The 12,928-nt window shown below is 42.9% G+C and overlaps 1 protein-coding gene across 4 annotated transcripts in view; it reads left to right on the top strand.

The window, feature by feature from the left end:
* The window catches only part of LOC104330217 (tenascin), a 73,189-nt gene extending 60,749 nt beyond the window's left edge, over positions 1-12,440 (top strand). For all 4 annotated transcript variants that reach the window (XM_075439257.1, XM_075439256.1, XM_075439255.1 and 1 more), the window contains 11 exons: positions 1,052-1,174; positions 2,423-2,566; positions 3,728-3,847; positions 4,296-4,439; positions 5,284-5,414; positions 6,380-6,512; positions 8,313-8,464; positions 9,403-9,499; positions 10,177-10,338; positions 11,626-11,789; positions 12,302-12,440. In XM_075439257.1, coding sequence (XP_075295372.1) covers positions 1,052-1,174; positions 2,423-2,566; positions 3,728-3,847; positions 4,296-4,439; positions 5,284-5,414; positions 6,380-6,512; positions 8,313-8,464; positions 9,403-9,499; positions 10,177-10,338; positions 11,626-11,789; positions 12,302-12,412 — 1,481 coding nt within the window. In that variant the 3' untranslated portion in view covers positions 12,413-12,440. The remainder of the gene's footprint in view (positions 1-1,051; positions 1,175-2,422; positions 2,567-3,727; positions 3,848-4,295; positions 4,440-5,283; positions 5,415-6,379; positions 6,513-8,312; positions 8,465-9,402; positions 9,500-10,176; positions 10,339-11,625; positions 11,790-12,301) is intronic.
* The last annotated feature ends 488 nt before the right edge of the window (positions 12,441-12,928 follow it).

Below are 12,928 nucleotides of genomic sequence, written 5' to 3'. Positions count from 1 at the left end.
TGGGCTGTTCATTTTTTTTTTTAACATGTGTCAGGGTTGTTTTGGTTAGAGTCAATAAAGCAAATTGGAAGTGAGATGCTGAATGTAAACTTTGAAGTGGCGAGTCTCTTTACTATGTCCTAGAAGTCCTTTCCATGCTTGTTTTGCAGTAGCTTAATTAGGCCTTAAACTGGAATGTTTCAGATACGTGTTTGTTTGCATCTTAAGATTGGGTGATTTTGGCAAAACTTGGATTTTGTTTGCCCAGCTTACTGATCTAATTTATATGGACAAATGTAGTGCTCAGGTTTATACAGGGAAAGAGCCGCAGTGGCACCACAAGTGCCTTCCTCTTGATGGCTGTACGTGGATGTCCTCTTGATGGGTGTGTTTGAATGTCCCTAAGAAATATCGTGGTCTCAGACAGAGGTTCCGAGAAGAAAATCTTGTTGCTTCTAGTTTGAAGCCAAAAGAAGTTACAGGTAGTCAGTGCTTGAGAGGATGGACCCTGGATGAACTCACGCAGAGGAGTCCAGGTCTTTTTTAGGCATCCCGTAGTAGGAACTTTATGCTCAGGAAGTGACACCTCTCCACTGCTAAGGGCTGCCAATGCTGTGCACCACAGATAGGGCTCTGAGACTCAATGGAAAGACTAAAAATCATCCAAGCAAAACTGGGATAGAAAAAATTATAAATACAATGACTCCTGGGTAATAGAATAGTATTCCTGTAAGTATTCCTCCATACTTTTCTGTAACACTGAAACCTTTGTTACTTCTGTGTCCATGATATATAGATATATGTTAGAGGTATTTTTTTAAGCTATGTACTGTGCTAATGTTACTGAAAAGGGAAAATTTAGACCAAATAGATTGTTGCTGTCAGTATGTAATAAAACCATTAACTGTTTGGTACTCCCTGCGTTAGTGTTGTTTAGGACAGAGTACTGATAGCATCAGCTCTTGGGACAGAGGGATAAGACAAATCAGTGTTCCAGCACTAAGGACTGAGAAACAAATTATTTACCTTTTCTTTCTATGTGGTGTGTTTGTTCTCTCTTCTCCCCTGACAGCTGTTGGATCTCCCAAAGGAATTTCTTTCTCTGACATCACGGAAAACTCTGCTACAGTCAGCTGGACACCCCCTCGCACCCGCGTGGAGAGCTACCGGGTTTCCTACGTCCCTGTCACAGGAGGTGAGTAACCGCGAGGAGGGACGGGGAGGAAGATGGTAAAACGGCAAGCAGAAAGGGTTTGTTGTGCTGATATCCATCTCTCAGTGCATGTCCCAGATGATCTTATACAGATCATGTTTTTTCCTTAAACTCCTGACCAGGAATGTGGATGTGCGTATGTGGTTCCAGTAGGCAATCTCAGTCCGAACACAGCATCCTGCATCCCATGGACAAGACTTGTTAGGGAGCTTAGAGCTGGATGCTGGAATGGTTGTAGCCCTGGTAGGGCCACCTTCACAAAAATCACTGTTTCCCCTGAGCCTCCGAAGTAAGGATTTATTTCCAAAGTGTCTCATTATATTGTGGGCACTTCATGGGCTAAACACATTTGAAAAGATGACCCTTGGAAATAATAATCGTAATCCATGGTTATAATAGTTTTCAAAGGCACTGGTTTTTCTTAATACTCCCCAATGTTGTTTCATTCCATCCATTACATTTCTGGTTTAGTGTTCAGCTTAAAAAGCTTCCTATACAAACAGATTCTGAGCATAATTTAGGGACATCTCTGGAAGGAAACAGCTAAAGAGCAAACGCTACAGACGTCAGGACCATAAAAAGATGTGCTATTGACTAAGAGAAGTAAAGATACAGGCCTTCAGACAATATAGTATGTAAGTACACATGCAACTTTAAATACATAGTGATCCCACAGCACAAAAGAGGCAATCCACAATCATGAAGTTAGGCACTTGTCTAAATGGAATCAACCCAGAATGTGAAAGAAATAGGTGTCCTAAGTCTTGACCCACACATGCAGCACCTCTTAAAATGGTATGTACTATATCTTTATTTGAAATGAGATTGGCGAAGGAGGAACTTCCAGCCCTTACCAGAAACAAAGCAGATCTAAACTGCAAGTCCTTTCCTCACAGGTGTGTGAACTTTCATGTAGGGACTGGTGTATTTTCACAGTACATCTCATTTGTAAACTTACATTTTTCTGAACAGAAATGTTAATTTTTTATTACTGTTGGCATACCACTAGGAATGAATACAAACCGGTGCCTTAGATTTGGGTGTCATGGCAGCAATATTTTTATTCTGAGGCTGCCCTTTGACATCGGTACTTGTAACTAATGGGAGAATTCATCTCCTACTGTCCAAGTACATCCATGTTGGTCATAATATCTTTAACTTGAAACACATCCTTTGAGCTTTTGCTGGAGTACAGTGTCACTAATCCCTTTGCATCTGGCATCATCCTAGGTACTGCAAATGTTGTTACAGTCGATGGAAACAAAACAAGGACCAAGTTGGTGAAGTTAGTCCCAGGTGTAGACTACAATGTTAGTATCATCTCTGTGAAAGGCTTTGAAGAAAGTGAACCCGTCTCTGGCACTCTGAAAACAGGTAAAGTATAAAGAGGAAATAGCAGGTTTTCAAATGCGTTGTGTGTGCTGTAGGACAGACTCCGGAACTGGAGCTGAAGACCCACCGAGATCCCATTTTTGCTGTCTTCACAAACAGTAGGAAGTTTTTTGTCCATTCTTTGTATTTCAGATGAATATAGAACTAGGAAGTTTGATCGAGCTCCCATTAGCTACGTGCTGAACCAACTTACAGTGAGAAGGAAGCAGTTAATTTATTTTTAGTCCTAATATATCAGAAAAAAACCAGAAATTTAATGAATATAATCATACAGATGAGGAAGCAAAGGGCCAGCTCAGCTGAGCAGTTCAGACCGATTTCTGTTGTGGACTCAAACTCCATATCTCCCAGTTTCCAGACTGTGTCCTAAGCAGAAAAACATTCTCTCTCCTGCTTTTTCTTCAGCACAGCTTTAAATATCCCTGCAAAAAATGAGGGTCCACTATGCTCCTGCTGAACCCACCTGCAGTCTCATTCACTCACTCTTTTTTGGGGGGCTAGCAAGTATTCAGAGAACTGAGGCAAGGAACAAGGTGAGGAGTATTGGATAATAACGTGAAATTTATAGCCCGTTCCAGCTGTACTGGAGGCAGATGTCTATCCCCATTCAGGGAGAGCATATAACTGCGCAAAACAGAGTCCCATGAGAAAGCAACGCAGAATGTGTGGGGATCGTGGAGGGTTGGCTGGCTGTTTGATTGGTTTATTTTTAAACATGCAGGGCAAGCTGATGGAAGGTCACAGGGGCTATCAGTTGCCGTCACATTGGTTATTTTTCCCAGCTCTGTCTCCTGAGTTTGCTCCAAAAAGCAGTCCAGATTTGAGGGTGTTGAGAGAAATATGTCAGCTCTGACAGAGCTGTGAAGATTGATGATATCAAGACTGATCTGAGAACGTAGTTGTGTCTGTTCCCAGTGTTTAATCTTTTCACTCATTGACCTCCCTTTCCAGTGGAGGCATTTCATGTCTCTTCATAGGCACTGAAGTCTTTTCTGCAGAGCTCCGCTATTCCAAAGGGGATCGTAAAAGCTACATCGAGCAGCAGTGTTTGCGCATTTTTAAATCATATATTTACAACAGAGTGTTGCACAGAGACAAGGATGTTTGTCACATTCCTTCAATCTGTTACTCTCTTTCTTTCAGCTCTGGACAGCCCGTCAGGCCTAGTAGTGGTGAACATCACAGATTCTGAGGCTCTGGCAACCTGGCAGCCAGCAATTGCTGCAGTGGATAATTACGTTGTCTCCTATGCTTCTGAGCATGGTAAGAAGAGTTAGTGACGGGTCAGGGAGGTGACAGCATTAAGGCTCTTGAGAAATGCTCAGAAATGGGTGCAGCAGTGTGACTCCAGGAGGGTGCTGGAGGGCTGTTGTTTGAAGGAGGTGCCTTGCTGGGAGCCTTTTAGACATGATCATTTTAGTTAAACATTCCCAATTCAGACAGGAACAGACATAACTGATATGCTTGAAAAGATGGTGTAATAATTCATATGAACACTAGAGAGTGCTAATACTTTTAGATAAAGGACTCTGGTGTTAATTCAGGTTCAGCATAGGTGCAAACAGAAAGATTTTGGGCTTTTACTATTTTACGCTTGCTCCCATCTAGTGAAAAAAAAAAAAAAAAATCACTGAGTGGAGTGTGGAGTTGAGTACATTATGACATGTCTGAATAATGCTGGGACCTGTTCTCTTCTGTGTTTTCTTCTTAGAACCAGAAGTTACTCAGATGGTGTCAGGAAACACTGTGGAATATGACCTGAAGGGCCTTCGACCTGCAACTGAGTATACACTGAGTGTGCACGCACTGAAGGACCCACAGAAGAGCGAGACCCTCTCCACCCAGTTTACTACAGGTGCTATGTCCCACCTCGCTGTGGGGAGAGCTACCATCTCTTCTAGTCCCACCTGGCTTACATTTCTCTAATATCATAGAGTCAGCCAGTACATTGTGGTTTTTTTTCTAGAAACCTGAATTTTGATAGTATTTGCACCGTATTTTCTCTGGTGGAAGGCTGGTGTGACTGATCTAGAAGGTGGTTTTCTCTCACCAATTCTACAGATTCTCACACAAAGCAGGAGCAGGAGCTCTTCTTTGGGGGCTGATGTTGGCGTATCAATGCCGAAGGTGTACAGCTGATTTCATTCTTACAGCTTTCCATGACCATCAATGAAATCATGGACATTTCTCATTTTCCTGATTGCTACTTGACTTGTTCCAAGGCATTAACTAGAAAGTCAAGAGCTGAACCACACAAATTCAGTGCTATAATTACAGTGGAGAGTGGAAGCTGTAGCCAGACCAAGTATAAAAGTTTTCCTATTCAAAAGAGGCATCATCGGAACCAAAGTTTTTCTTCCTGGGTATATGTAAATACCAATTTGTCGTCTTGTGTGAAATAATGGAAGGCACAATTTTGTTTCAAAAGACATTTCAATGAAACAAATTATAAACTAAAGTGCCTGAGACAGCCCATATTTTAACTTATATAAAATAAATATCTTTATTTTAAAACTTCCAATGAGAAATTTACTTTTTAATCACAAAATTTAGGTTGAAATATTTTTTTATTTCAAATTTCTTGGGAGAAAAAGTTTACTTTTCTGGCCTGTTTTAATATAGTGCCCATAAGATAGCCTGTATACCACTTCAAAATTGCCATACATATGTGATTGTAATTGATCTGTTGTCTCCTTCAGGACTGGATGCTCCAAGAGATTTAAGTGCCACTGAGGTTCAGTCAGAAACAGCTGTCATAACTTGGAGGCCTCCACGTGCTCCTGTCACTGGTTATCTCCTGATCTACGAATCCATTGATGGCAGAGTCAAGGTATAGCACTTGTAACCAAACCAGAGGCGCTGTGCCTCTGAACTGGGCAGTAGAGATGCTCTGGCATCCAGCAATGGAACATAATCATGTGCCTGAAGTTAAACATGGTAAAATACTAAGTACCTGTTTCAGTGCTAGCTTGAACACAAATGCGTTAAAACCTGCTCAAGTACTTTCCTGTATTATATCCTGAAACAGAAGCTCAGTTGAAGCCTGAATTTTGACAGTCATCTCTCCACAATACGCATTAAAGCACAGGCAACCATTTGACCTCATTCCAAACCTGTATAATGGAATAAAATCACACACCCAAAAGAATGGCATTCCACTTTCTAAACTCAGGAGAATCCATCCCTTTGCAAGTGAGGTGTCTAAGACAGGGTGATTAGCCTTTGAAAGTGCCTCTTGCTCTCCAATAATTTTATCATGTTCCTACATAACTAGATTACACTGGATGCTTAAGTATGAATGAGGTGAATCCCAGCAAAAATGACAGCCAATTTTGGACGCCCAGCCTGGCACATCAGAAAAGGTTCTGATTATCAAGAAGACAATTTCCCTAAGCGTGCTGAAAATCAGTCTTTTAAAGTTACAGAAGAGCCTTTTGAAGACTGGAGTATGATATTTCCTTGTCCTTTAGGGTGATTCTTCTCAATTTTTTATGAGTTTCCCAGAGACATCTATACAATGTGTACGTTCAAGACACGTAAGCATTTATGCTGACTTGCTTTAAACCCCCACAGCTTATACTTTATGATGGTAAACATTAGCTTCCAGGAAACTTTTCTCGAACCTCTGAAGAAAGTTAGCTTGATAAAAATCTTAGAACAATAGAAGATTTGTATTAAATAATTTATATAGTTAAAAATGCCATAAATAGTTACCACAAAAAATAATGTGACAAACTAAAATATGTAACAGTTCCGGTCACTGTGATTTCCCTGTATGATTTCTCCTCCCCGTAGGAAGTCATCCTAAACCCTGAGACAACTTCCTTCAGCCTGACAGAGCTGAGCCCGTCGACCCCGTACACGGTGAAACTCCAGGCGCTGAACGGATCCCTGAAGAGCAAAACGATCCAGACTATTTTCACCACAAGTAAGGACTTTAAAGCACATGCACAGCTGAAATAACATAAAAGTTACTGCTCTCAGGACAGAGCTGAGGTCTGCAATAAGGAGACACAGAAGGTTTTTAATCCGATTGTCAGCATGCACTTCATTTGCTTGTAGTATCGATACAAAAGTCCAGAGCTGTAGTGTCATTTGCTTTCCCCGGACTGCCATGATGAAATTCTTTTCTTTATATTTATCAACATCACCTCTGTAGTCCTCTCTGATGAAATATCCTGCCTTTCCCGTGTAAAATATCAAAAGGGAAAGGAACACCACTCTTTAAAACCCATACTGACACCCTGATTTAACTCTGTATTGATGCATAGCAAGCTGTTAAAACAAATCAGTGTTTTAAGTTGAAATAAAACAAACCACAGACACACACAAATCAGTTCAGTAGTCTGAGGAGATAAATTTCTAGGCAGGTTTTTTTCTCCTCTTTCTGAGATTGTTTTTTGCAAAGCCATAGAGAATGTCCGTTCCAGCTCTAATAGGACAGCTCTCCAGTGAGAATAGATTGGATTCTCTGAAGGTCACTTCACAGCTGACACAAGAAAAAAAAATTTTTTTTCCAGTATTAACTGTGAGACCTTGCCGGTCATTTGTCTCGCTTTTCACGGTTTCCAGCCTTTCAGACTCAGCAGGACCTTCAGCCGTTTCCTTGCTCCCTTCTGCAGCTTGTACCAACTCCAGCCCAAGGACTCACAGACGTGCTAATAAAAGTCACATAGCCCCAAGTCTGCTCACAGTCACTCCTTGTGTAGAGCAGGATGAACTCCACCAACAGACGACAATCCACAACCAGAAATAGGAGAAGAATTAAATCTGGGTGTATTGAAGTGACTTTTGGCAAATGGAACATAAGCAGGGACTGAATGGGGTGCCATTGCTCATATGAACACAGTGTCAGCCTCTTTCAGGCAGATGCTGAAGTGTGACCTTAACTCTGAACATAGATTTGTGTACTATTTAGTGAGAGACAAACACTGAAGTAGTTCCCTGCAGACAGCCGCTTTCCTCCAAATCCCAAAGCTGCTGCAAATTCTCTGTAGCTGAGGCACAGAGAGGGGTGTGCAACACACTGCAAAGGGAGCAGCAGCCACAGTTAAAAACTCTCCTGTGGCCACACTTAGACCATCACTAAAGTAGACCATTGGCTGAATAAGTTAATGGCCTAAGTGAATTAAAAAATAAAAGCTTTTTGCGGGGTTAAAAATTGTTCTGACTGTAACAATGCTACTAGATTGTTGTCAGAAAGAAATGCTTAATGACATTTCTCTGTAGTTTCAACTGGTGGTTTACTTTGTTTTTGAAAAGCTTAGTTTTATAACATTTAATATTGTACTTGCTAGAAAAATATTCCAAATTTATTTATGTTTGGTTGTAGTCTTATCTTTATATTTCCCCCTCCCTTTTCTGTCACAGAATCAGAGATTGGTAGATTTGGTTTTACACAAAAATTGCTGTAAACACCACTTGTGCCATTTAATTATTTAGCTGGAGCGTGCACTCCCATCATAGCAAGGAGTAGTTATCTGGCATTCACAGCACTTCCAAAAGTGTAGACAGATGTGCAAAAACATACTCAAAAGAAAAATTTACATTATCTGCTGTTTACTGTGAATCTGTTTTATGTAGGATAGCAATTACAAGCCTGTTCCTGGGCTCCGTACCTGGCTGCACCATTGACCCACAACAGATTTTCTTGACTCATCTGCATTGAACAAGTTCCTTATAATTGCTGATTTCTTAAGGACTGCTTTCTCTCTTTTTGTGTGTGCAGCTGGTCTTCTCTATCCTTACCCTAAAGACTGCTCCCAGGCTCTCCTGAATGGAGAAACCACCTCTGGGCTCTACACAGTTTACCTGAATGGGGACAAGGCTCAGCCTCTGCAAGTCTTCTGCGACATGAGCGAGGACGGGGGTGGATGGATTGTGAGTAAGGGGGAGTGGGCCCGCACCACCCTTCATGCCCATCTGCCTGTGCTAAGAGCAGGGGTAGCAGACTCCTTCCCTGCTTATCTATGCCATCCCTCATAGTGCTCTATTATCAGAGTAGGGCTGACTTGTCTATAAATTTGGGGAATTTTATCTTGGGTAGGACACCTAGGTGCCTAGAAAAAGGTAACCAGGCTCTTTCTGTAGTTGGGGGAGAGAGAAGTGTCTCCAAAGGATTGGTCACATCAGTGGTTTCAGCACAGAGGAAAAGCACTGATCTCTCTCCACTGGCTATAGAGGGTGCTGAAATGACCGTATTAGATCAAAAACATAGCTTCTAAATAGCTGGTTAGGTGAGGGGAGGGCAGACTGACTCTATTGGGATGAGAGAGACAATGGAGGAGGTTAAAGCCCAGGCCAGAGAAACTGTTTGTTCAGCAGCCACGTGGCCTGGTGGCTGGCCGGGCTTCCCAGGCCGTTACAGACAGAACGCATCCCACCCAGACAACAAATGAATGGCAGTGAAAATGCCAGCTCTCTGTACTCACATCCTCAAATCTGAACATGTCAGAGGGACCCAGGGCACAGAAAGGAAGCAGGAGCTAGAGAAAGGCATGGCTAGGAGACTAGAGGATGTAGAAAATCTTGGCTGAGAAATACAGAACTGCAAGGGGCTGTTAAAAAAGCAGAGAGCAGGAACTAAAAGGCCACATCTCTTAGGGGAGCCTGGCAACCCCGTAGATACACTAGAAACTGAAAAAAAACCCAAGTGCATTCAACAGATTTGGTACAATTCAGCAGCTGCAGTGAGGTTGCTGCTTTGGGTGCTAAGGACAGGGGAGCAGCAGTGCCAGCCTCAGCGTTTGTGAAAGCCACGCTGCCCTTTCTGTCAAAGGCAGTCTGTTGATAACAGCTCTTGCCTGTGGTGTTTGCAGGTGTTCCTGAGGCGTCAAAATGGAAAGGAAGATTTCTACAAGAACTGGAAGGCTTACGTGGCTGGTTTTGGAGATCCTAGGGATGAATTCTGGATAGGTATGTGGCAAGAATTTTGTGTTTTTTTAAAAAGAAAACACAAAGGCCAAAAGACTAGGAGCTGCCTGAAGCCTCCATTTATTTTGTGGGAGTATTTTTAAATGGGAACATAATTGGTGCGAAGGAGGATCGGGACTGCATGCTGCGAGGTATGTTGGAATTGCCAGGTCCAAACCAGACCCTCCAGTTGCAGTTCATAGGTGTCACGCTTTTTGGGTCACCAAACCTACCAAAGCAATACTCCCTGGTGCTCTGTAAGAAGTCAGGAGGTAACCTGAGAAGCAACTGCAACCATCTTCTTCCTGTACTCCTAGGACAGCCCCAGCAACAAAAGAGAAGTAGGGAAAAGAGAAGTAAAAAGCAAATTTTCAGATTGCACTGTATTTTATTTGGTTGTAAATGAAAGACAGTGATGATCACACAGCACAGCTTTGATTATTTTTCCCAAAGACCTACTTGCTGCTGTGGTTTGAAGGGAAGAGGTCTCTCAATCAGCCTGTTTTTATCTATTTGTTTTTGTGCTAACATTACCCTACAGCTGAAGTAGCTCACTTTCCTCACCAGTGTTTATGCCCTGGCATAGCCATACAGGCCAGTATGACCTCCTTTATGGGCTAACACGATGACAGACAAAATAAACACAGGGAGACAAATGGATTGTTCATTTATTTCCACAGGTCTGGAGAACCTCCACAAAATCACTTCTCAGGGCCAGTATGAGCTGCGTGTGGATCTGCGGGACAAAGGTGAGACAGCTTATGCTGTCTACGACAGGTTCAGCGTTGGAGACTCAAAGGGCAGATACCGGCTAAGAGTGGATGGGTACAGTGGCACAGCAGGTGAGATTAAATATTTTTTTTGTCTTCTGATTTGCAATTTCCTCCCAGTTGGCTCAAGGTAACAGTGTGTGGATGTTGCAGATCATCATCACATCAGGTATCTTTTGTATGTCAGGTGTTTGAAAATGTGAACATACCGATATGTTTTATGTTTCTGTTTTAAATTCTCCAGTCATTTAGGTGCCACATTTTATGGCATGCTTATGACAGAATATAAACAAGTATATTAAACAGCCACATATCTCGTTTGGCCAATGCTTGACTGTCATTTCTATAGCTAATAATATCTTGGCACAGCTTCATCTCCTGTCAGTGGAATACGCAGCAGAGTCCTGCTGTAACATGATTTGTAATTTTGCTGAACAAATCATCTGCCTTTTGTAATCATATTAGGGCAAACCCTGCAGCTCTTATTGAGTCCTCTTCAGGGCTTCAGAAGATGAAGAGATAAATCCAGCTCCACAGGAGATGTCTTAAAATGAGATAGTTTTCATGCTGCAAGGTGCAGAAGACAGACCACAGAGATGTGTGTGCATGGACTCTGCCCTGTGACCATCACATGAATGCACAGCCGATAGGGATACAGAGAAAGGATATGCAACAGTAGTAGAATTAATGTCTGTTTAAGGCAAACACACTGATGCAGAGCAGCAGTAGCTGCTACAGCTAGCAGGATTCAATCCTGCTACTTCCTCTCCCTACACATTCAGGTCTGAGATTAATGGATGGATCAACACAGATCCCGAGGGGTGAATGTGAGCTCTGCTCCAGGCATATACTGAAGGCTGCTCCCATTGCACCCACCTGTAAATGGGCACCCAGACCCTGGGAGTGGGAAGTCAACAGTAGGCAGACGTGTCTCTGTGTTTCCAACTAGTGAAGATGGGTGGCTTTACTGTGAGTGGACCAGCTGAGTGTGAAGACTCCTTGGCTCACTTGTTCTGTAGGTCGCTTTGAGCTTGGTTTGTCCACACTACCTTCTGCACAGGGCCAAACCCCACCTATCAGCAAGAAGCGCAGAAATTGAGTTGCGTGAAAAACCACTTAATGTGTTGAAGATTACAGACCACCTGGAAAAATATTTTGGCTTGTCTCCAACAACAAAAACTGTGTACTTCCTTCTGTAGTAAAGCAAGTCAATTTTTAAAAACTTAGATATGCAGCCAGGCTTTACAGACAGCGCATGACACAGTGCAAACATTTTCTGCAGAATGGTCACTTCCATGTGATCTAAACTAGGCAAACCACTGACTTTACTCTTTTTTTTTTTTTATTTCCCTCATTCAGGTGACTCCATGACATACCATAACGGAAGGTCCTTCTCCACCTTTGACAAGGACAACGATTCTGCCATCACCAACTGTGCTTTGTCATACAAGGGTGCATTCTGGTACAAGAATTGTCACCGAGTCAATCTGATGGGCAGATATGGTGACAACAGCCACAGTCAGGTGAGCGTGGTGTTTGAAGGCTTCTGTAATGCCCTAGAAGGAGGGGGATTGCAGTTGTGGATCTATCTGGTGGTTCAGCTAGCGAGACTTCAGAGCACCAACGAAGCCCCCTCTCCAGACCAAAGGATCATAGGGAAAGATACAGGCAGTTGCTCACAGAATAAGAATTTAATGTCAGCTGGTGAAATATCGATGTTTTTGTATGATTTTCCAAGGGATTATCCCAAGTGCGCAGGGAACAAATGTAGTTTCCAACGTGTGAAACAAAATGTTCTTCTTGCCACGGAAGCTGGGCAAAGAGTGAGAGCTCTGGGGACCAGCATCTGGGTTTGGTCGTACAGCTTGTGCGTGCTAGCGGCCAGAACCCTGTGCTTCCCAAAGCCCCTCTGCTCTGCTGTGCCTCTGTTCCCAAGTTAGAAAACAGCCTGCAAGCTGAAACGAGAGCAGTAAAGGCTGACAACAAGAGCAGCGGTGAATGTGTGACCTCCCACACTTCGTCTTTGTCTTTGCAGGGTGTTAACTGGTTCCACTGGAAGGGCCATGAATATTCCATCCAGTTCGCAGAGATGAAGCTTAGACCCTCCAGCTTCCGAAATTTGGAAGGAAGACGAAAGCGAGCATAAAGTCCCAGAGGCGGTGACGGGGCTGCGGGCAGGGTGATGGGGGGGAGGGATGTAGCGTGGGGGTGTGGGAGGATCCTCTAGCATCACTGGGGTGGTGGGGTGTGAGGGGCTGGTAGCCCTACCAAAGCATCGGTGCCCCTTGGCCCAACAGAGGCTTCTGCAGCAGTCCGAACAACAAGCCTGAAGTGTCCCAGCATTTTCAGCAGAGCAGGTCTGGCTGCCCTTCAGTAGTGTCCTCAACACCAAAGACAACGATCTCAAGGGTTGTATGTTGTTTTCTTAATTTTTATTTTCTCGGAAAGCCTCTGGGATAAAGTTCTTCCACAATCTGACTATCTCTTGGGTGGCCCAGGGTAGGGGAGGGAGAACAGTTTTGTACATTGGTAGTTTGTTTTAGAACCAGCCATATTTTACACATAGAAATGTGTACAATTAATTATCATTATTATTATTAGTTATAATTGAAATTCTTTGGTTGTTGGAAAGCCTTTTTTTATATATATCAAGTACCACAGA

This window comes from Opisthocomus hoazin, chromosome 19 (genome assembly GCF_030867145.1).
Source record: "Opisthocomus hoazin isolate bOpiHoa1 chromosome 19, bOpiHoa1.hap1, whole genome shotgun sequence".
Lineage (NCBI taxonomy): Eukaryota > Metazoa > Chordata > Aves > Opisthocomiformes > Opisthocomidae > Opisthocomus > Opisthocomus hoazin.
Note: the sequence above shows the minus strand (reverse complement) of the source record. Positions and strands in the feature narration are given on the sequence as shown.